The following is a 24,539-nucleotide window of genomic DNA, read 5'->3' as shown; positions in this document are numbered from 1 at the left end:
GCAAGCGTATACTAGGCCAGGCCGGGCCAACCGGTAGCTGCAAAAGAATGGTGGGCGGGACTTACGCTTCAGGGGCCCACTCCGCCCAGGCCGGCGGTACCAGCCCGCCCAGGGGCGGAGCCTCTGCAGAGCCCCGCCCACGACCCCCTCCTCTCTCGCCCCTCAGCTTCTGCGGCCCGCCAACGGGAGCGGGGCAAGCGCCCGGGGTGGGGGAGCGGAGGAAGAAAGGAGGGTGTCTCGCAGAGCTGTGACCTGGGTGGGGGGCCTGCTGGTAATAGGAAGCAAGAGGGGAAGGAAAACGAAGGAGCACTGCTCTTTCCTGCATTATTTTAAGCAGGCTTTGGTGGAAGGTGCTTTTCAGCATTTCTATTATTTGTTTTTCTTCCTCCCGCAGTGGGGCGGAGAGCTACACTGCCTCTCCCACGCGACTATGCCGCGCAGTTGCCGCAGATTATTATTGTAGTCTTTTGCAAAACCCTTTCCTTCTTCCCAGCCAGTCACGGCGCAGACTCTCGCGGCTACGGCAACCGAGTCGTGCCCCTCTAGTGGGAAGGCGAGAGCGAGGGTCCCCTGCTTTCGCCCGAGCTCCCGGACCCCGCGGTTCAATTGTTTGAAACTTCCCCGCCCCCCGGCCCCGCCTCTCTTCCGCGCTCCCCCCCCTCCTCACTTCCAGGGTCCAGGCAGGCTCCCGCCCTTCTTTCCCCGCCCTCTACTCCGCCTTCCTCCCTAGTCCACCCCCCCGCCCTGCTCCGGGGCGGTCCTAGCCGCTCACCGCAAGAAGAAAAGCCACCCGTTCGTCCCCCTCCCCTACCTCCCATCCTTTGCCCAGGAGCTGCCTTGGCAGTCACGCCCCTTCCTTCTGAGGAGCTTTCTGGCTGCCTAAACTGGTAGACCCCCTGAATTACTCCTCCGTCTCCTCTCTCTTTCGCCTCCTCTTCTCTTAGTTCTCTCCGCCTCCCCCTCAACTACCACCACCTCCAGTCAGTCTCGCCTCCGACCATCCGCTGCTCCACCCTCTGGCCCGGTATCCTGCCTGTCCACTGCCACCAAGGAGAGCCCGGACGGAGCAGCGAGGAGGGGAGCAGCCAGGAGTTGGGGCTTCCCCCCTGCCCATCCCTGGCCTCTGGCCCGGGACCGAAGCCACTTGAGCGAGCAGAGAGTCGTCACCTTGTCTTCGTTGCCTTCAGGGGTAGGAGACGCGTGGTTACTTTTCGCGGGGAACTGGGGCAGGAATCCATGGTGGCATGAACTTGGTCGTGCCCTCGGCGTGAGTGAATCGATCTAGGCGCGTGTGGGAATGTCCGTGTGTTCTACTTTCTTTGCAGCTCGCCATTAGTTTTTTTGGATGTGCAGCAAGTTAAATCGGTTAGAGTGTGCGCTGCTTTCCCGTCCTACTTAGGTGAGGAGATGATAGTGGGTACCACTACTAGATGGTACTTTTACTTCCTTACCTCCTGGGGTTCTTGTGGGTCTCTAGGTAATTAATCACATGGAGGAGCTAAAGACCCGAGGGAAGCTGAAATCTACATTTAGCCCAGCATGCATGTCAGTGCTTATCTCAGATAACTAGATAGGTTTCTCCTAAGTGCTTAGGCTTGGGGTGGGGACTCACACTCCCTGAGGCGGGAGCAGGAGGGGTAGGACCGTGAATTCTTGAAGTTTTAAAGTCTGTGTAATCTAAAACACAAGGCTACTCTTTGAGATGTGTGGTGGCGTTTGTGGTGCCTGTGGTGGTGATAGTAATGGTGAGGAGGGAGTTGCCCCTATCTGCTTAGAAGATCCAAAGATGTCAGTAAATAGTTTTGGGGGATCAGGCAGGTGTCTTGAGGGTCCAAGCCTGGGCCACGGCACATTGGTGCTTCAACAGTAAGATGGGCTTCGTGGGTATGTGAAAATGAAGAGAAAGAAAAGTGGGAGGGAAAATAACAGTCTTCAATAGACTGTGAGCAGTTCCTGGTAAATTGCCACTAATGATAATATAATAATTTGCATAAAGGGACTAAATAAAATTAAATGAGCAAGGAAAGAGAAAGTTGGTGAGAAACAGGATTTTCAATCTCTAGTGTATGTTTTAGAACGAATTTTTCAACAACCTGGGATGTTTAGTTCAGTTGTCCTCCCTCCCTGCCATGAAGAGTGGAAGTTGGGAGGCAGTTTAAAACTTTTATGAATATAACCCTCTTCTCCCATTCAGAGAGGAAGATAATTAGTCACCATAATCTTCAATGATGAAGGGCTAAGGGTATTTAAGTCTCCTTGAGCTAGGCTTTGTGAAAAGTTCTTTCTCAGGCCAGCCTTTGTGAAGCCTTCTCAGTTAGACCTTTCAGCACCCTCATTTAGTAGCTAAGAATAGTTTGAAATGCCATTTTGAATGTGGTATACATTTTCATCCATCTCCCACCTATCTTCAGTTGGACAAGTGCGTCAAGGTTGTAAGTGATGGTGTTCAAAGACTTATTACTGAGATGTCCTTAACCTATTGCTTATTTGGGAACACATTATTTACGTCCATTTAAAAATAACTTTGGTTGATTTTAATGAGGGAGAGGAAAGTAGGAAGGTAAAGAAGGAACGTTACAGGGTGACAATTTTAAAGGCTATCCTGTTTCAGATCAGCTGGGAGGGAAAAGCTGGCCTGACTAAACTACATTTTATAACTAGCCTGGGACATTTTAACAGCCAGGTGGTTGTAGAGTAGTTGCCTCTATTTACAGATGATAACTCAGGTTCCAACTATTCTGTATGGATTTATCCGGCGTCATTGACAGACACTTTCTGGCACTACATCATACTTCATTTTAAATTACTTCTTTCCTTGGAAAAGTTTATGACTTTGTAAAATTGAAAGTGCTTTTTCTACCTTCATGGTCTAGATGTGAAGTAAGCCTCTGACCACAATTGGATGTGGAGTCACTTTTACATGAAATTTGCAGATCTGTTTACCTATTTAAAAGATTTTAGAAAGGGAATTTTAATAATTCGTAGTTGATGCAGTTTTGGATTTGGAAATTGAAATCTCATTTCTGGTTTATGAATTTGGATTTATTAGACTAATTCCCAAGTAGGACATTTGTAGAGTTCCTTTTTCTTTCTGAGGTTTTGTAAAGACCGCATCAGACTCTAGAATGCTTTAAGAATAGCCTAATCAGAAGGCAGGGGGATGGATACTATGACCTTGAGGTCCCATTGAGTGCCAGAATTCTAAGTGGGTACATCTGCTTCTGTGCCTCTCCCAAGAGCCCTCTCCCAGGGCCTGCGCCTTCTTTAAAAGGGTGTCTTTGTAATTAAGCGGCCCTTCTTCCCCATCCCCCTTTCTTCCTTTGATCCAGCTTTTTAAGGCCTTTTTTTCCATTTGGAGACAAGAGGGGTTTCTCACACTTTCCTGTTCCCCTCTTAACGCTTCTTTTCCTTTACCCCAGAAAAGTTGCCTGAAGTTCTCAGGATGGTTAGAAGTTGTTTTGTTTCATTTGGGGCGTGGGGGTGGAGTGGAGGAGTTGTTACCAATGAGGAGAAATATAGGTTATATTCCCTCTTGGGAAATGCTTGCGACCAGGTAGCCTCCTCCATGGAGACTGAGCATTTGGAATGCATGAGAACAGTCTATTCTTGGGGACTGTCTGGTAGAAATTGTCCTTTGCACCCATTAAGCCCAGCTTAAACACACTGAAAGGGGTGGGGAGAGGTGTGTGTGGTCGTAGTGGAGCCTTTTAGGATGGTAAATGGGTAAATGTTTCCAAATCTCCTATTACATCATCTCTTTCTCCCATGGATTCAGTAGGTTTAGTGATCTGCTTGACAAGTTAATTAGCTGGGGACTAAACCAATTTGTTTAGAATTGTGATCCATTGATTTCCTGTCCCCAGGAATTTTTGTTGGTGTTTTACTATGATGTGTTGTCTTTAGTCTTACTTACTTTTCCCTCCTTGCTGCCTTTTGTGGACTTTGGTCCAAAATCTAGGGTTCCACCCCCAAGTCAAAGGTTAGAATTTTGTCCCAGGAACTAAGGGGGTATTAAACAGGCTGGCCATACTGCATTACTCTCCTCCATGGTGGGCTTCTGACCCCTTTTAACCCAGAGAAAGGAGGGAAGTCGCCCCTTCCACACACAACACACACAATCTGAACAAAAAAAAAAAAAAAAAAAGAAAAAGAAAAAGAAAGAAAGAAAATAGGAGGTCATTTGCTTTATAAAAGAATCCACAACAGGTTTCTTTGTAAGTACTAGCTTTCCTAGTTAGTGCCTTTAAACTATGACTTGATATATAAAAATTCACTCTTACTGGACCTTCTCCGAAGCATATTTATTGCATAAAGGAATACATAAGAATTTGTAATGATTATCACTTAAATTAAATGAGGCCATTATTTGGCCTTTGAAATCTTTTTGTTATATGGAATGGAGTTAGTTAATTGTCTAAATCATTCTGGCTTGTAATAATGCTGGCCACGTTAGCTCCGGCCTACAACTGCTTGCAGAAGAAAGCTAGTATTACTTTTTGAAAATAAACCAGACTTTATAGATTTTGAACAATTCTAAGGATGAGACTATCCACCCCATATAGGTAAAATATTTTATTTCCGGTTACTGTATTTGACTAACCCAGGGATCTAGAAAGTTATTTCTAGTAAATAATGGCTACTGATGCCACTTTTAACCTAAGAATCTGCAATAAGATTTCCTAGTGAGCCTACTGGTGAGAAGGACCTGGGCTCTAGGCCCAACCGTAACTCGGTTTACTACCTCTGTTAAGTTTTTTTTTTTTTTTCCCACTGTAAATTGTGGGTTTGGACAGGGTGATTTTGAGAGCCAGTTCTCATAAGTTTATGGTTTTCTTTCTAGGCCTCAATATCGAGTATGAATGTGAATGATTGCTACTAGAATGAAGTGCAACCGTTGTTAGAAATTCAATCATCTAGTCATCATGTTAAAAAAAAAAAAAAGATCCTGTAAGGATATATGAATATGGATGCATCATGTTTTATATTTTAACAACCCAAAATTAAGAAGCTAAGACTCTATCCAAAACTTCAAGAATTCCATCATCCTAACAGATCACCTGCTTTCATTTTCTCTAGTTCCTTTCAAGTCCTGGTTCCTGTACTAACATGAATTTTAGATAATTGGAGCCACAGATATATACAATGTTGCTTTTCAATAAGAGCCCACCTAAGACTTAGCTTTGTAAACCCATGTGGAGGAAAGAAGTCAGAATCTGACGGAGGACACATGAAGACTCCCATATATTTTGTTTCTCAAATGCCAGGAGAAGCTAATGGATGTAATAAGTAATCCCTAAACACTCTCTGTGATTCAGGGATTGTTCATGTATCTAGCAAGGCTGTTAGTTTAATTCCTTTGACCTCCTGTTATCTCTCCCCCATTCTTGTTAACAACAGCAACAACAGCAACAAAAAACTAGGGTCCACTGTTTACCTTGTCTAAATTATTGGCAATGATTTTAAATCACTGTATAGTGATATGCCATCAAGTGAGTACAAATTTGGGTGGACTATGAAATCTTCAGAATGAGAAAGGAGAAGCTGGACAGCACAGATATACTTGTTTTATAGCATGGAAAATAATATGTTTAAATTAGACTAAAAGATAGCAAAGAAACTAAGGATTTTAGACAGTTAAATAAAAGACAATACGTGCAGCAGCAGAATGGCCCACGTGTAATGGGTGCTTCATCTGAGGTCTTCACCACGTAGTGAAAGTTCAGTTTCATAGTTCTTTAATTTTCCTTTGATAACAAAGGTATGGTATACATGTGATCTCTAAGATTTGATGGATTCACCGGGCATGGTGGCTTACGCCTGTAATCCCAGCACTTTGGGAGGCAGTAGCGGGCAGATCACCTAAGGTCAGGAGTTTGAGACCAGCCTGTCCAACATGGTGAAACCCCCGTCTCTGCTAAAAATACGGAATTATCTGGGTGTGGTGGCGCATGCCTGTAATCCCAGCTACTTGGGAAACTGAGGGACAAATTGCTTGAACCCGGGAGGCGGAGGTTGCAGTAAGCCGAGATCACGCCGTTGCACTCCAGCCTGGGCAACAAGAGCAAAAAAAAAAAAAAAAAAAAAAAAAAAATTTGATGGATTCATTCCTGGAAACCAGTGGCTCATCATAAATTCGATTAAATTTCTCTAACTGGAGTAGAAAGTGCCGTACGGGTTTTTAGTATTTAGAAAGTACCAAATGAGGAACAGGAACTTTTTTTTTTTTTTTTTTGGTAATATATGATCCTGGAGAAAATGCAAATGGATGTATTTGCCAATGTTTCCTAAGGCAGCTGTTGAAAATCTACTCTTTTAAGTCTGTGGGCTTGCCTTCACATTTGTAAAGGCACTTTCACTCTTGCCCTAACTCTATGAAATATCATTAGCCTGTGTGACTTGAAGCCGGGATCTGGTTTTCTCTGCCCGGCCCCTCTCTGGCTTACCATGTGACCAAGGGTAAATGAATTAGCCGCTCTAAGCTTCAGTTACCCTTCTGGGAAGCAAGGATATTAATACCTCACAGAGGTGTTTCGGCATGCTTCATATTGGGCACATGCTTTGAGGTCATTGGATGAAAGGTGTTTGCATGATGGCAAAGCAGGCTTATTATAGGGTCTTGAGCAGGTGTTCCTTTTTAATGAGCTTTGCTCTCTCATAACATACAGTGCCCTTTGGTGCCCCATTGCCTTACAAACTGTAATTACCATTAACCCAACATTTGTATTATTGGCCCTTTCGGCTTTTTGAAAAAAAAAAAAAAATTAAACAGTTTTGTACTGTGTGGTAAGTTGAGGTACAAATAAGAGAACTCTAGCATCTTACAGGGTGGTGAAAAATAGCTTCAAAAAGAAACGTTAGTTGAAAAGGACTATAGAGATCAGTGAGTTCTTCAAAGCTCCTCCAAAAGGTGAAAAAGAATAAAGCACACGTCTGTGTGTGTGTGCGCATGTGCGTTTTAAGGGAGAAAGTTTTCAGTAATATTTGCTTGTGACACATACTGATGATAGCCAGTAACTGAAACCCAGCCATTGTAGCGTTTTATACACAGCTGGTTTTTATTAATGATGGAATATTTATGCTTGCTGTACAATTCGTGGCTCATTTCCATGTGTATGTCAGAACTTAAATACCCCCAAAAGAAACATTAAGATAACATGAAATACAAATGTGGCCAAGCTAGAAAGGGTGGATTTGGTGGAGAGTCTCCCTTATTCTTATTGGTGTCACATCAGATCACAATAACTGTGCTGCCCCTCTACCAACCTTAGGCATTGATACAGATCTTTTTTTCCCCTTATATATACCCCATAGCAAACTTCACATTTCAGTCTTTTTGATGTGGACAAATGATCTGCTCTCCCCTTTATAATGCAGATAAAACTGATGTATGTGTTTTTTAAGAGCATATTTTCCCTGCACATGCTTCTCATTATCCGAGAGGCCTGGACTCAATCAGTAAAGGAGCAGAGAAACCACATAATTGAAAGGAGAATGACGGTGGTGCATACTTGGAATATTTGTGGGAAGGGGATTGCTGACATCAGAAAATGTAGTGGCCTGAGTGTTAACAGCATTGAAGAGAAATCAGCTTTCTGTGTTTCTGTGTTTTGAAAATTATTTTTAAGGGAATAAAAATATGGGCCAGGTTTGACATCCTTTTATGAAGTTGCCCTGGAAACTTTGATGAAGATTGTTAAAGAATAGCTCAATTAAAACCTTACCCATTAGAAGCTAATTAGTACATCCCTTACTCATTTTGGTTGTTTTCAAGGGGCATGTATTTGCATTGAATTAGTGACATTTGTTCCATGTGATAGCAAACTAAGATAAAAATCACAGATGGGGAAAATTATTTAGATTGCCTGTTTTGAAGAAACCTAATTTCCTCTTTATTACATTTAGATTTTCAGTTCAGATTTTTGTTTTACTATGTTTATATACAATGATCACATTTTAGTGTGGTAGCCAGTTTTGCTTTCTGGATCATGGACTGTAAACCAAAGCTTATTTGAATTTCCCGTATGAATTAGAGAAATAGAACAAATGACAATAAACCATTTTATTAAGGTAAGATTTCATTTTTTTTTCTTGTACAATTAGTTTCTCTTTGGTCTATGTGTGTGTGCCTGAGAGAGAGAGTGGGGGAGGCAGATTTTTTTTTTTTAAAAGCAAACAATTTTTGAAGCTAAGAAAATTTTGATGACCCCCTTTACTCCCAGGAACATTCTATCTGTCTCAGGCTGCCAGTTGGGCTTTTGTTAGGGAAATATGATGAATTTTCTGACCTGGTGCTTTCTGTGACCAGGCTAAGCGATTCTCCCCTGGAAGCCTGAAGGAGAGAGGTTATGGTGAGAACAGGAGTGCAAGATTTCTAGCAGGTTCTTTTTACTGTACTCCACCTTTTTTTTTTTTTTTTTTAGGGGGGTAAGTATTTGCTTCTGAGATTTTAGGGTCGTTTGCAGTAGAGTCCGTGCTGTGTAGCTAAATACAAAATATGGGCCTGTTGTGGCCCTCCTTTCCCCCCATCACTTTAGGTGACGGTCATTCTGTACCTAGGTTCTCTGACGCTGTGCCTACGGCGTAGGTGTATGCCTGCAGTAGTTTGTGCAAGTGAGAAAGTTAGCTGGGTTATATGATTTGTGGTTTAATCTCACTCTAGTCCTTCTTGGGAAGGCAGGGTTTAGATTCAGTTCTGCAATGGCACCACAGGCAAGGCAGGTTCCCTGTGCTTGCAAAGCAACAGCAGGAGGAGGAGGGGCTGCCTTCTGCCTTCAGAGAGTGACTCAGACCCTTCGGTATGAAGATATGAAATGCTGGCTCCTGTCCATGCACCTGCTGGATGCCACACCTGCAGTCAGCACCTGAGCCCCACTCAGACACAAAAACCAGACTGAAGGCAGATGGGGCTCCCTTGAAAAGGGGCACAGCAAAGCAGGGAGCTCTCAATTATGTTAGTAGAGCCCCACTGGGAATTGGGTTTAGTCATCCCAGTGTTGACCTGGGGGAACAGATTACTTTCTTTTAGATGCAGCTCACTCACTTGCTCAAGATACTGTTGGAGTGCTTCAGGAGTTTGCTTTCCTAATGAATTTCTCTTGTGAACTGTCCTCTTAAAAACTGGAGGTTCTGTGGAGGGTTATGTCTTAGAACCAAGGAAGTCACAAGACCTGGGTTCCAATGTTGGCCCTACCAATGGGCAATGGTGAAATTCTGTTGCAGTTAGTTATGATTAGCTATCTGTTCTGGACTTGAGCTTCCCTCTCCAGTTCTAAAATGGAATTAATCACATCTGCCTTTATTTCCCCACAGAGCTGCTGAGAAGGACAAATAAAATAGCAGAAGTGAAAGAGCTTTTGTTTCCTTAGAAGGAAGGCTGAGAAACTAAAGGTAACAATAACATTATTATTATTACTGTTATTCCATGTCTTTCTTTGTTTTCTTCTCCTGCTGTGGCCTCTAGCAAAGTTTTGGGAAAGTTATTTACTCAGAATGCAACTATTAAGCACATTTTATGTACCAGTTAATGTTTTAGGTATTGGGATGGATACAATGAAAAATCACACACCCAGCCCATGCCCTCTAAGATCTTACAGTCTAGCAACTTCCATTTCCATTTCTGGCTCAACCCGTAATGGTGATTGCTACCGGGGCACTCAGAAGCTTAAAAGGTGAGAGTTAACTTTTTTTTGTCTCTGCACTACAGCTGGGGATTTCTGTCCCTGGAGCTGAGTATTCCAAGGTCTAGATTGGAGATTTATGGGAGGAAAGGCCATGGGGACAAATAAAGGAATTTCTTTCCCTCCCACATTTGCAAAGTACCTAACCCTTAAATGACCATTTTTTTTCCAGAAGTCCATGTTTAGTTTCATCCTGGGTTCTGTTCTGTTCCTAGTCAATATGGTCTAGTCCTCTCTTATGACCTTAGCTGTCATCCATATGCTAATGACTCCCAAAGATGTATCTCAACCTATCTTTGATGTCAAGTTGGTTATCACATTCCATGTCTTCTACTCAGCTCATAGGTTTTTGGTGTTTTCCTCTTCTTGGGAGCTTTTTCAGGTAGCCCAGGGTTTTTACAGAGCACTATGTGTTGCCGGAGCTATCGGCTCATACCTCTGTTCTCCTGTTGAGTTGGGCCTCCTCTGCCTGACTGCGAGCTCCTCAAGGACTGGGCTCTGTTTTATTTATTTATTTATTTATTTATTTATTTATTTATTTATTGCCACCCTAGGGCTTACCTAGCACAATGTCTGGCTATAGTAAGTGCTCAATAAAAGTTTATGGAAAATTTGCTGTGATAAGTGTCATCATAGAGAATTAATTTTCCATATTGAGCAAAGTTGAGGTCAGGAATAGATGGGGAGGGATTAGGGAAAAATCTTCAAAGAGAAGGTAGAAAGCAGAATTGCCTTATTTTGAGAGTTCTGGCTAAGAAGTCATGGAAAGAATGCCTGTTGTGTCCACTCTTGCTAAACCAGGGGCATCTCTGACCTATTGCCTCCCCTGCTTTAGGACTGGATGACTTTTATGGTCAGGTCTGCAAAATAAACCTCTGTCTATAATACATTGACCATTTAAGACAGGTGTCACTTAGTCATATAATACTAAACAGGGCTGACCTTAAATGTGCCACCTTAACTGAGGCTGAAAATAGAGCTACACTCACAGGCTCATTGATCATGCCTGCTTAGTTCTATAAAGCAAAATGTCCCTTAAGATATATTGAAGATTAGGATTTAAAAACTGACAAATTCAATTCTCAGAATGTAAGCAGGTTGGGTCACAAGAACTGAATGTCTTCAAGCTGACTGTCAGATCTTTCCAAGGGCAAAAATGAAAGATGATATAAGCTATTACAGGCCATGAACCTGTTCTCACCCACCTGATGCTTTTACTAATTAGCTTCTTGGCTGGGTGGCAATTTGGGGCAAGTGCATGCAAGCTGGATTCACAGGGGAGCCCACATTCCACTCTGCCATTTCGCAAGCCACTGGGATACTACACTGCTTCTCTTGGCTTCTTTCCCTCTCAGGAGCCCTGCTCTGCCCTGGTGGAAAAATGAGAGCAGGATAATTTTTCGTTAAATGAGGGAGGGATTTCATGGGACTCTGGTGTTTTGCTAATTTTATTTTTTAGTGGGTTGTCTAAAAACATTTATGCTTCTTGACCCATCAGTTTCACTTCTAGGATTCTATCATGAAGAAACAACCTATAGTATTGAAAAAGGTTCAATCACAAAGTGTTTTTGTAACATTATTTAGACTAGCATAAAATTGGAAGCAATTTACATGTCTTAATAATTGAAGAATGGGTAAGTGAATGCTGATACACTTGTTTAATGCACCATTATGCAGCCATTACAATGTTATGAAGTTATGCCACAACATGGAAAAAGTATTTATGATGAGGTGAAATGCAGGATCCAGAATTACATCTTATTAATAATTCATTGCTTTGTAAAAACACAAATACACATAGGAACACTAAAGGAAATATAATGTTAACAATGCTTAAGTTGAGGTGCTGGGATTGTAAGTGATTTTTTTCTTTATTAAAAATATGTGCATGCTGTGCTTATATTACTTGTAAAATAAAATATAAGTAGACATGAAAAATGGGTGGTCTGGCATTGGAGGTTAGAGATTGGTGAAGCAGGCAGCTTCTAGGTATATTCTTAAACTTTTCTCATTTTAGGCTCCATCTAATTACAGGGACCCTTTATACTTTTCCTGAGATAATAAAGAAGGGGATGTGAAGACATAGTCTACTCCTCTTTGGGAATGGATGTGTGTGCTGGGGGATAGAGGGAGATGGCAACAGGATTCTCCTTGCTACACAGTATGTCACTGCTCACATCCACTTCAGGGTTGATCACCTTTGTTGCCTATAAACATGTTCAAGGTAATTGCTTCAGAGCAAGGCAAAGTCAAACTGGGACCAAAAACGACCAAGACCTTGAGTTACCATCCCAGAAACGGATCTCTCACACTGATCCTCAGTAAGATTTGGAAATGCCAAGGCCTTGCTGTGGTTCTTAAAATAATTTTTCAACCTAATCTAATAGGGTGTTGCAAAAATAATTGCGGTGTTTGCAATAGAGTGTATTAAGTCGTCCTTGCATTGCTATAAATACCTGAGACAGGGTAATTTATAAAGAAAAGAGTTTTAACTGGTTCACAGTTCTGCAGGCTTTATGGGAAGCATGGTGCGAACATCTACTTGGCTTTGGGGCGGGGGCCTCAGGAAGCTTGCAATCATGGCAGAAGGCGATGGGGGAGCAGGCACATCACATGGCAAAAGCAAGAACAAGAGCAAGAGGCAACAGGGGAAGATGCCACACAGTTTTAAACAACCAGATCTCATGAGAACTCCCTCACTGTCAGAACAGCACCAAGAAGATCTGCCCCCATGATCCAATCATTTCCCACCAAACCTCACAATTCAACAGGAGATTTGGGCAGGGACATACCTCCAAACTATATCGTAGAGGTAGAGATAGGAACAAAGAAGAGTCGGGGCTGACTCTTCTCTTAAGCCTTTTCTTGAACTAATGCTAGAATTAAGTAAGAGCAAATGCCAAGCTGGTATGATATTGAACAGACCTGAAACAGGGGGCCTGGAGACATCGATCCCTGGAGGTTCATGTTGCTGTTCAATCCACCTCACATCTTAGCCTAAAAAGTGAATTTGCAAAGCCTTTCTATAGTAGTACTTCTAGCTGAACACTTCCCCCTTACCTCCTTGAATTTTCCTTCCTTCCATTAACATTTTACTTCCAATGGAACTGGAAAATCAGTGGTAGCATTAAAGCAGGTTTATAGTCTTTTAAAACCAGGGTCAATTCTATGTAATAAGTAGTTATTAAGCCTCTTCTTTGTACAGGCAAATAATGCTAGATAATATGTGGTAGTGGAAGGGTTCTTGCCCTAGGCATTATAAATGTTTCATTTTGGTCCTGGCTCTCTCTTAGCCTTTGAGGCCCTGGCATCTTCGTGTATACAAGAAGAGGGTGGGACCACTGGGTGGTCTCTCCCAAGAGCCTTTCCAGTTCTGGGTTTCAATGATCTAAGGATCCCTGTGTAGTAGACTGAGTTGCAAATAAAGGTTCTTTTTTTTTTAAAAACAAAACAAAACAAAAAAAACTTTCTTCATAAAATTGCTGTACACTTCTCAAAAAAAAAAAAAAAAGGCTACTTTGAAATAACAGTGATAGTGATAGCTTACTTTTATTGAGGCCTTATTATGTGCCAGTCTCCATGCTTAGCACTCTACATGGATTAATTCCCGTAATCTTTGTAACAACCCTATGAAGTATGAGCACCATTATCCCTATTTTGCAGATGATGAAATTGAGACTTGGGAGATCAAGAGACATGTACAAGGTCTGTTAGTAAGACATACATTCAGGATTTAAACTTGGGCAGTGTGACTCTAGGCCCAGACTCTGTGCCACGGTGTTTATGATGCCTACCTGTTACCTGTTGAAGGTTTAGCGATAACCTGCAAAAGAACCATTGTTTTTCACATCCCAAATGAAGTGAATTGGTATCTTAGGTTGTAAGAGTGTTGGGGCAGGTATTCTCTAGGGTACTTTGGCTACAGTATGGACCAACCTGAGAGAACGTAAGAATTTACTGGGGCCTCTCGCTTTTTGTGAGAGGTTGTGTGTGTGTGTGTGTGTGTGTGTGTTTGCACAAATACATACACATAGGTACAGGGAAAACTTTGAACTGGCCCAGATAAGGGAGTCAAATTGGATGAAACAAGTTGACCAAGATTTAGCAGAGAAACAGCTTTCTTAGACTTAGATTCTTTATCCTGGTTGGGTAGAATGAGAGGTAGGGGCAGAATTTGGGAGGGTATAGAAGAGGAGATAGAAAGAAGATCTTATAGGCATATTGCAAAATTTATTTGAAGGGTGGGAATTTGGTCTGTCCTGACCACCTTGTAATGTGGATTTTCTGGGACTTGTCTTGGGAAACGTCTCGGCCTTCATTAATATGTTTTGGCTCAACCTCACAGGTGTATTGAGAGAGGCCAATGACTGCAAATGGAGTAAGAATTTAGCTTGGCCTTGCTTCCCTGTTGTTGTTATAGAACAGTTGATTATATAGATTCAAATTGCATTTTTAAATACAGAACCACAATTATTCTTTTTTTTTCTATCAAATATTCTCAGAGACAGTCTGTGTGCCCAGGAGAAACAAAGTTATTTTACTGATTGAAGATGATGTCAGACCCCTGGCAGTGGCATGATTAAAGCTATAGGGAGATTAAAGGTTACAGAGTTCATACTATTTTAGTTCTTGTGCATGAAACAAGGAGTCTTTTCCTTTCCTTTCTCAAATACGTGGAGTAGTGTTTTCCTCATTATGTGACTCTTGACATGTAGATGAACATAAGTTCTTGAAGAAGAAAATAGTAAACTGGAGAGGACTCTGCAAAGCTTTTTCCTTAGGCTGATTTTTTTTTGTTTGTTTTAAACAGAGACAAAGATGGCACGAGGTGGGTGAGGGTAGGGGAACGATCTGTGTCCAGTTCACATAAAGTGATTTGGGTTTTGAAAAGGATATGGAGGGGCCGAGTATGATGACTCATGCCTGTAATCCCAACACTTTGAGAGACCGAGGCAGGCAGATCACCTGAGGTCAGGAGTTCAAGACCAGCCTGGCCATCATGGCGAAACCCTGACTCTACTAAAAATATGAAAATCAACCAGGCATGGTGACACATACCTGTAATCCTGGCTACATGGGAGGCTGAGGCAGGAGAATCACTTGAACCCGGGAGGCAGAGGTTACAGAGAGCCGAGATCCTGCCACTGTACTCCAGCCTGGGTGACATAGCAAGACTCTATCTCAAAAATAGATTAAATAAATAAATAAATAAATAAATAAGAAAAGGATACAGACGACAAAATTGAGAGAAGAAAGACCTTGCACGAGTAAAGTTTTCTCAGTGAAGAGCTGAGTATCAGGAGAAAATCAGTAATATCAGCCTGAAGAATCTAAATCGTACTGGAAAATAATCATATGGTAGTTTCTCTCCAGGGACTCAAGTTTAAAAGCCTTGGGCGGTTTTCTGGTGTTTCAGTTGAAAAAAAAAAAAAAAAAGGGATGAATGTTTTGTTCAGAATTGGACAATAGAAGCCGGTGGCTATGTACCATAGCTCTGTTAAAAGTCCAGCTTTGATTCCAATTAGAAGTTGTTCCTCTGCTTCAAAACTAGGGGAGACACCCTAAAATAATTACCTTGCAGATTTGAGATGATTATGCTTTTGATCATGATTATATGCTGTGCCAAAACAAGATGGAAAGACACATTTCCGTGTTTGTTCACTGTATGTCTGTTCACTTTATTTTTGGCAACATTGCAAGGAAATAATGTTAAATTAATCACTTTGTGGTTTTGTGGATTTTTTACAAACTTGAATGTTTTGAACATGCTCTCAAAATACAGAGATGTTTGTGTACTTCTTTTGCATTGCTTTCCTCCTCTCATGGAGTGGATTAAGCCTTTCCTTTAAGTGATATGAATGAATCATAGGTAGGCCAGGACAGAAGATAGGAATGTGGTTCATGTGCATCTCACTTAAACTCCTGAGTCTTAGAATCATTTTGATTAGGCTGACAAGGCTTTGCGGAGAGTCCAAGCAGAAATTAGACATAAGGACTATCTCAAATCCAGGTCTATTATGCATTTGCATCTAGTCTATATAATGTAAGTCTGTGAGTTTTTTTTTTTTTTGCTGGGACACCGGGGCAATGGAAGTGCCAAGAAACAAGTGGAGGCATCTTCTGCTTGGAGAAGGGTTGCAGTCTATGTTGGGAAGGGCAGTCTACTTTCCTACTCCAAGAATGGATGGACCGTTGATCAGATGATCAGAGTGTAAGCTCCTTGAGGGCAGGGATTATATTTTATGTGTCTTTGTAGCCCTTATTGTGTCTAGCATGAGGCTGACAAATGTGTGGAATAGTCAATACGCAATAAATACTTAGTGACATGGTTGAAAAGAAGTCGCCCCCCTCCCGCCCCACCTATCTGAGCTTGAGGCACTCAAATTGGGAGCCTCACTGAGTGTTCTTTTTTTGACCAAAAACCTACCTTATGATGACTGCACTCCCTTCTGGGATGTGGGACAGTGAGCCTCACTAACCTCTCCTGCTACTAATAGCAGTTTAAAGCTTGCACCCTAAAGGTGACAGTGGTTTTGGCTTTTGTCATCATCCACCATTCCAACTTGGAATGGAAGTGGTAGCTTTCTAGGGCTGTGAGGTCAGAACAGAGCAAGCCTTTCTGGTCTCAGACCTGAACATTTCCATCACTGGAGACCGGCCTGGCTTTCCGGACACAGCTGCTGGATACTGAGGTTTCTTTTCTGCCCTAGTGGAGATGGACTCTGCTACTCATTTAAAAACCAAGCACCATAGGAGGACAAGTCATTCTCTTGGAAGAACTGGTTTGGTTAACTGCTGGCCGTTGGTGGCAAAATAGAAACGACGTTTTTATTTCTCCCTCCCTTCCCTTCCTGAACATTTCAGAGTGACCAGTGGTTGGACTCTTGGCGGCGCTTACCCTGAACCTGAGTGTTAGGGGAGAGGGAATCTGCCGTTGCGGTTTCTGGAGCTGCTCATAAGCAAGAATTCCCTATCCTGATCAAGGCTTTAAGCCTAAAAGAAAGCAGAAATAGGTATGGAATATTTCTGTGTGTGTGTGTGTGTGTGTGTGTGTGTGTGTGTGTGTGTGTACGCGCGCTCGCATGCGCGCTCGTGTATGTGTGTATGCATATGTGACTGTGTGCATGCAGGGTGGGGTGGATGTGACATGGGAGGGGGTGGTATACTTTTCAGGGTCCAGGGCAGCTCAGTGTCTGCATTTCCCTGCCTTGCAGGGAGCGTATGTAAGTCATTTTTGCTTTAACACCATACGTGTTTCTGTTTCCATTTTTTGAGCAAGGAAAAGTAATTTGGTAGTCATCTCTCTAGTTTTGGGCACCAAAAAAGATTTATATATTATGCTTGTCAACCTATCAGAATATCCCAATTTGACAGTTCAAGTGCAGGAGTTCTGGAGGCACATTGGGAGGAACGGAAACGGGACTGGTTGCTTACCCCACTGGTGTACACTTCCCAAGAGAATATGATGAAAGGGACTTTGGAGGGTCCCTTCGTGTTGTCAGACTGCCCAGCACAACAGTTGGAAGCCAGGTAGCAGTAACCAACAAGAAATGAAGAAAGAGAGAAGATGAACTTTCTTCATATACTATATATACGTTCTGGGTCACTCTGTCTCTGCATGACCAAAGAAAGGGGGTTCATGTTTCCAGAGAGATTGCAGGCCACTTAATATCATAGAAATAAGAGCCTGGGAGCCAGGGAGCCAGAGTTGCCATCTAGAAACCTGATGCGGGTTAAATTGACCTTTATTGTGACTTTTTGTGTGACATTATCTTCATTCTCCACCAATTACTAAAGATCCTTAGAGTGAGAGTTTCATTACTGAACGTTATTATTTAATTCCAATACTTAACATGACAGATTCTGTCCAAAGAATTTTTGAATCTCTAATGAATTAGTGTGTACTGTACAGTGCTGAGAGAGAGAAGTCATCTACCAGTCATTTTTCATTTGAGAAAATAGACGTTAAGGAAAGAGGAATCAGTTGTATACCCTGTAAACCAATAGTATGATTAGAATTTGAATATTAAATTGTGTTACTAAAGTTATCAGTTTCAGTCAACCCATATTACCTGTTTAGAAGAATTGGTGGTGAGGGAGGGGATATGCTAATCATACACCCTTTCCAGAAGGATGATCTTTGTATTTTTCAATTTCTAAATTTTGTCAGAGGCACACTTCAAATAAAAGAGGCTTCCCCTTTAAGCTTCTCCTACCCAATAACAACAACAACAAATCTCGATGACTATTTCGGGAGGGCTGAAAGGCAACTTTGTCAGTAATACGTATTCTAAGTCCTTCTCTTATTAAGCCAAGCAGCATCCAAAATGGACACTACAAAAATGATTTTTTAAAAAGATGTTTCAGAGCCTTATGAGATCAGAGAAAAAGATTTGCATCGAGGCAGGGATCATTACTATCTGGTGCAAGCCAAGCTCTCTTCACCTTTTATTTATTTGAGTCTTTGTTTTGCATTTTGTAGCTCGCTTCATGTGCTGAGCTGCTTTACAAATCCTGTTATGGGGTAATTTTCCCCACTGTCCTGCCCCCACCTCCACAGTAATAAAATTTGGATTTTTACCTTAAATAGAATACAGAGAGATGAAGCCTGTGAATATGGACCTTGAAAAGTTACCCACTTTAATTACCCTACTTGACTGTTCCAGGTTTCTCAAGCATTCTTAGGAGTTAAGTCCAGATTGAATATTTAACTCATGCTAAAAGTGAAAGAGGAAACCTAGAGCTCTTATGCCTCCACTTTCCTCATCATATCAGTGCTAGGGCCTGGAATCCCCCAAAATCTATTAATTTTAGGTTCAATTCTCTACTTTGTTTCTGCAATAGAATCCTCACCCTCCAATATCCATTTTCATTCCCTTTAGAGGACTAATTTATCCATCAACTGGGTGTTAAGCTTCCTGTTTCCCCTTCCCAGGTCAAGGGCAGCCCAGGTGCCCAATTTCTCTCTCTCTTCACAAGGCACCACCAGCAATAGAGATGAGAAATTCTGAAGAACAACCAAGTGGAGGGACCACAGTATTGCAGCGTTTGCTACAAGAGCAGCTTCGCTATGGCAATCCTAGTGAGAATCGCAGCCTACTTGCCATACACCAGCAAGCCACAGGGAATGGCCCTCCTTTCCCCACTGGCAGTGGGAACCTGGGCCCTCAGAGTGATGTGTTGAGTCCCCAAGACCACCACCAACAGCTTGTGGCTCATGCTGCTCGACAAGAACCCCAGGGGCAGGAAATCCAGTCAGAAAACATCATCATGGAGAAGCAACTGTCTCCTAGAATGCAGAATAATGAAGAACTCCCGACTTATGAAGAAGCCAAGGTTCAGTCCCAGTACTTTCGGGGCCAACAGCATGCCAGTGTTGGAGCTGCCTTCTATGTCACTGGAGTCACCAACCAGAAGATGAGGACCGAGGGACGCCCATCCGTTCAGCGGCTCAATCCTGGAAAGATGCACCAAGATGAAGGACTTAGAGACCTTAAGCAAGGGCATGTCCGTTCCTTGAGTGAACGACTAATGCAGATGTCACTGGCCACCAGTGGAGTTAAGGCCCATCCACCTGTTACCAGTGCTCCCCTCTCCCCACCACAACCCAATGACCTGTACAAGAATCCCACAAGTTCCAGTGAATTCTACAAGGCCCAAGGGCCACTTCCTAACCAGCATAGCCTGAAGGGCATGGAACACCGAGGCCCCCCACCAGAGTATCCCTTCAAGGGCATGCCACCCCAATCTGTAGTGTGCAAGCCCCAAGAGCCAGGGCACTTCTATAGTGAGCATCGCCTGAACCAGCCAGGGAGAACAGAGGGGCAACTGATGAGGTATCAGCATCCCCCTGAGTATGGAGCAGCCAGGTAAGAGAGTTCTCTTTCTGTCATTTCCTGACCTCATCCCCAACCAGCTTCTGCTGTGTGTTGGGAATCTTAGGGAAGGAATGGGCAGCTGTTTGGTATAACAAACTCTGCAATGCATGACAGGCCTCTGGCTTAGAGAATTGCCTGCCAACCTGAATTTGTAGCCTCTGTAGCCATAATTAGCACTGTATTAACAATCCCTTAGCTTTGTAGGTTGAGCATGGCCTCAACTGCCTAGTGGATGAACAGGAGCAAAAGTCTTGATTTCAGTAGCTATTTGCTGTTCTGTCTCCTAGGATGTTGAAGAAGGGGTCTATGTTTCTCATAAGCCCTCCTTGAGAAGTAGAAGCAAATTACCTTGCATTTTAATTAGTCTGGAACATCCTATCACTTGCACATATTCCCCTCCATGAAGTTCTCATCATTTATTTTTGCAAACAAATCTGTGTATTTCTTGTCAGTTATCATTTTTTCCATAGAATTACCATTATTCTTTTGGACACTAAACAAATACCCAGATGTTATGGTGGGGGAGCTATATATGTATGTAGGTTCAGAATGTTACTTGCCTTATGCTTGCAGTTTATGAAATCTGGACTGTTGTATCTTTTTTTGGTAGAGAATTTATTAGTTGGCTGTCACATTTTTAAACCTTTGAGTTAAATTCCCATCACATCGTTTAGAAATTTTGGTCAGATGCTAAAATACAGAAGGAAAAATATTACCATTTCTGTCTTATATACTTAGTTGTTCCTATATATACTTCTTAATTATTCAGAGGTCCTTTGTCCCACTGCTATATTCACTAAATCTTATGATTCTATGATTCTGTTCATTGTTCCTGTTGTTAGTATTTGGGCCATGTCTCTGATCAGTAGTATTTCAACATACAGGACAGGAGAAAAGGTTTAAACTGTGGGCACTGATGGTGGCATTTAAGTGTGGTATCCTGCCCCATGACCGTGAGTAATGATGGGTGGCCATCAGGTTTGAAGTGCTTGGTCCTAGGCTAGCCTTCATCTATATGCAGCTTACAGACTAGGTCTGTGATGTCCTTTGATGTCTACCTCTTTGTCTCCTGTACCCTACTTGCTTATTTTGGAAAAAACTTCTGGCTTGAAGTTCATTGAGTGACTCAGGAGAGAAGGCAGTTCTGGAGTGGAGTAGGGTGAAAGTAAGAGAAGGCACCTAGCATTTCCTGATATTTCTTTGTTTTGCCCTCCAGGTCCTGTTTTTTTAGCCAGAGGCAGTTCACTTTGGACTCCACCCCTAACTTTGCCAGTTTAGGATTTTTTTTTTCCCTCTTAACCCAGGTTGATTTCCTAACCCTTTTCAACCTCCTCTGTGCAGCTTTCAAAGGACAGGAGCCTATGTTCTGATAAGTGTCTTGGAACAGGAAATGGGGTAACCGACAGGGCCACTCAGGTTTAAAAGAGATCAGGAACCAGATTCCCATCTGACCAATGAAACGGAAGACCCGGGGGGAAAGGTTGGTCTGTTCAAGACTGCTTCACTTAGTGGAAACCCATTCAAGCCAGCAAAATATCAATGAAGCTGGGGGTTTCTGTTTTACTTTTCCCATCAGTATGGAAGAGTTTGTTGATGGGCTGACGTCTGTTGCCTTGTGGGAGGGGAGTGTGTTGGCTGGGGTGTGGAGCAGAAGCCACAGCCCCACTCAGCATACAGCCCGCCTTCCTAGGAAGGCTATTTTCAGAACTCATTCACCAGTATTGTTTGTGATCTGAAATGACTCCCACAGTGTTTGAAGCTAGATGGAAAAGCCCTTTGATCTCCCTAAATAAATAATAGGGAGCCCAAAGAGGTTTTTTTTTTTTTTTTTTCTTTTTTTTCTTTTTTTTCTTTTTTCCCCATCCTGATTAAACCACCGGAGAAATTTAGCTGCATGTATTTTACAGGAAGATACATTTTTTTTTATCCTCCCACCTAAGTTATCTGTGGATTTCTCTTTCTTTCTGTCCTCAAAAGCAACAGAGCCCATGCTGATCTACCCTTGTTGAGCAACATTTTAATACACAGTTTTGCTGTAACAAGTTTTTCTCTATGGGAGAGCAGCAGAGTGCTTGATAATGCTTGATGAATAAGCAAACCTAAAATGGCCCTAGTGGGAGGATGCTCCATATGAAATGTGGGTCTGCATCAGGCAAATTCTGGCTGTAAAATTGTTGCAGGGCCCTACGTGAGGGAGTGGCACCTATTGACAAATTACTGGCAAAAGGAGGTAGTTGAACTGCTTTCCAGAAGTGTACTGCTTTAAGGTGGTGACACATTTTCCCTCCTCTATTTCCTTTAACCAACTAGCTATACAGTTTGTGAGTACCTTTCCAAGTAACTGCTGCTAGCAGCAGCCAATTAGAAGACTACATTCTGAGCCCTTAATCCACAAATTACAGATCAGGATGCAAAGCAAGCTTTTTGAACAAATTGCTGTTAAGAAAACATTTGTTTGCTTTTAGAGATGCAGTGAACTGCTGGAGATCTGCTGTTAAAATGAACAAAATTATAAACAATCCTTTTATTACTTTATCTTTCTTATGTCTTCCTCTCCCCACTTAAAAAATAAATACCTTGAATGCCCAGAACTCCAGATGAGAAACAAAGCCAAGCCATCTGAAGAATTTTAAAATTTCAGAATCTTTGTCTTTCTAAGTGCTGAACCTTTTCTGCATCCTGGGTTTATATATTTATCAACTGCTTTTAAAAATTAAATCATTTCTGTTTATAAAGTAGCCACCTCCTTTCAATTGTTGAAATCATGCCCAGATCTGAGGTTTCTTGAAATCCTTGTTTAGTGGAATCTAAGGGTGACCTATCTCTGTAGTTCAGAGCAGAGCTGGTTGTGCAAGAGAAACCATCAGGAATTTGCAGCCTGCTCCAGGATTCACAGATTCACCGATTCGCCATTGCAGAGCCTGGGAAAGGCAGTTTCTGTGGTGAGGATCAGTCGAGTTCCAGGCTATTGGGTGGCACCTGCTCTGGTGAGAGTGTATGTGCAGGATTGCACATGTGTGTGCCAGGTGTGTGGAGTGTGTCTGCGTGCACATGTGTGCATGTGTGTGTGGCTGCAGAGGGTGAGGACTCCCAGTCATGGATGTGGCAGGGTGGAAGGTGCTATGTCAGCTGGGTGGAGTGGCTTTTACTTTCCCTTTGTGTCACTACTATCTCTGGGAGGAGTGTACCCCCTACCCCACCCCAATCCCCCAACTTTGGGGAGGATCCTGATTTTAGTCACTGGCCTTTGTCCTGCATGTATGCTATGTCCCCTTTTCTGCAGAGCCCCAGTTGCCCAGGTAGCCTTAGGAAGGAGCAGGATGAAGGGAGGGAAGTGGTGGGAGGCAGGTCAGGGCTTGCATGGAATCATGTGATTCTGTTGTCTGCAGGCGGCTTGTTGTTCCTGGTTAACGTGTCAGTGGGGAGTGATTCAGGCTGCTGTGTGCTGGAAGGACCTGGAGAGTGTGCTGCTCACGTGGCTGCCACCTTTATTATTACTGTTATTACTCTTACTGTTATTATTTAATTTGGGGTGTATTTTGGCTTCCTCTGACATCCCTCCCCCACCTCCCTGCCCAACACACACACACACTCTGCCTTACCCCCTGTCATTCCTTAATCCTTTTTTCTCAGGGGGAGCTTCACCCCAGTGTTCATTCCGTCCTGCTTTTCCCTGACGGGTGGATGCTGGAGCCCAGATTGAGTTCTTCACTGAAGGGCTTTCTCTCCCTTTGCGACTGCCCAAGCCGTTGCTTGTTTGCAAACCAGCCAGTGACGGGCTGCCTTGGTTTTCCCAACATCACAGTGCACTGAGATCTGCTTCCTTTTCCAGTCTGGGGAACTGAGGGGCAGCTGCCTTGTCTCTGTTTATCTTCATCCTCAGCTTATCTGACCCCAGAGACCTCCTTCTGGAGACCTCATGGTCTCCTCCTTCCCAAGGTCCCTGGAAGGCCACGTGCTGTTGTCCAGGGAATGAAGGAGCCTTTCAGTCTCCAGGCAGGAGGGAGGCCAGTGGCCGAGTTTGTTTGAGAGAGAGGCCTGGGTTGCTTGATGAGGCCCAGGGGAGCTGTGGAGAGAAAGCCCAATTCAGAACTGGGCGTTCAGTCTTTAAAAGAGAATACCTTCCAGGCCTTGGACTTGCAAATTCTGGGAACAAAAATGAAGGTTAATATAGTGATTTTTTTTCCCTTAAAATTTGAAAGCTGCATTGGAGAACATGAAACTTAAGCCCCTCTTTTCTGCCCACAAAGCAGAAAAGAGGCACACAAGCCCCAACAAATCTCAGGACATTATATTTTAACTCTGTAGGCATGTAGAAATTATAATAGCTCTCATTCAAAGAGAGAAAAGAGCACATAGTCTTTTACCTGTGAGGAAACTGAAGATCCATAGACTGGAAAATAGGAACTCTTCGCCAAATAAATGTATAAATAACTCCCAGGCTTTTGATTGAATGAGTGCTTTGAGCTCTGGGGAAAAATATTATGTATGGCAGCAACTTTCCAGTTATACTCATGAGTACCATGTCAATTCTCTTTGCCCAGAGAGTTCGCATGCCCTGTTCAATATTCAGCAATTATTTATAATGACAGATGTATGTGATTGGAAGAATGTGGGTACACCAGAGGCATAGATGGGGCTGAGCGACAGAATCCAGGGTTTGAACAGGTTTGAGGACTCTTGGGAAGATCTAGGTTATTAGATATCCATGAGAAAGTGTTTGGAATGATTTTATAGCTATAAAAAGCCCTTATAGTGAAGATCCCTTGTAAACATGGATAAATGAACAGTAATGGTAAATGGAGTGTGTGTGTGAGGAATGTGCTTTAGCATCTGGAATGCCAGTTAAAAGTTAATTGCTCTTGGTTATTTGTCCCAGTTCCACCATGAATTTTATGCAATTTATTGCAAAGATTAAATGGATATCCTTTAAGTAACAAGCTAACAAGATCAGCTTATCTCACTGGGAGGTAGAGAAGTGACT

At 42.7% G+C, this 24,539-nt stretch overlaps 1 protein-coding gene across 3 annotated transcripts in view; it reads left to right on the top strand.

Annotated features, from left to right (window-relative positions):
* The first annotated feature begins 700 nt into the window (after positions 1-700).
* AMOT (angiomotin) overlaps positions 701-24,539 on the top strand; it is a 67,318-nt gene continuing 43,479 nt past the window's right edge. The window contains exons 1-4 of one of the 3 annotated variants that reach the window (XM_010353289.2): positions 701-1,189; positions 9,310-9,387; positions 16,542-16,690; positions 18,613-19,546. In XM_010353289.2, the coding sequence (XP_010351591.1) occupies positions 18,675-19,546 (872 nt within the window). In that variant the 5' untranslated portion in view covers positions 701-1,189; positions 9,310-9,387; positions 16,542-16,690; positions 18,613-18,674. Of the gene's footprint in view, positions 1,190-1,362; positions 1,400-9,309; positions 9,388-16,541; positions 16,691-18,612; positions 19,547-24,539 lie in introns of those variants that run through there. The other 2 variants (XM_010353290.2, XM_010353291.2) reach the window with 2 other exon arrangements.

Source organism: Rhinopithecus roxellana, chromosome 7 (genome assembly GCF_007565055.1).
Source record: "Rhinopithecus roxellana isolate Shanxi Qingling chromosome 7, ASM756505v1, whole genome shotgun sequence".
In the NCBI taxonomy this organism is placed as follows: domain Eukaryota; kingdom Metazoa; phylum Chordata; class Mammalia; order Primates; family Cercopithecidae; genus Rhinopithecus; species Rhinopithecus roxellana.
This window is presented reverse-complemented; position numbering and strand designations above follow the sequence as displayed.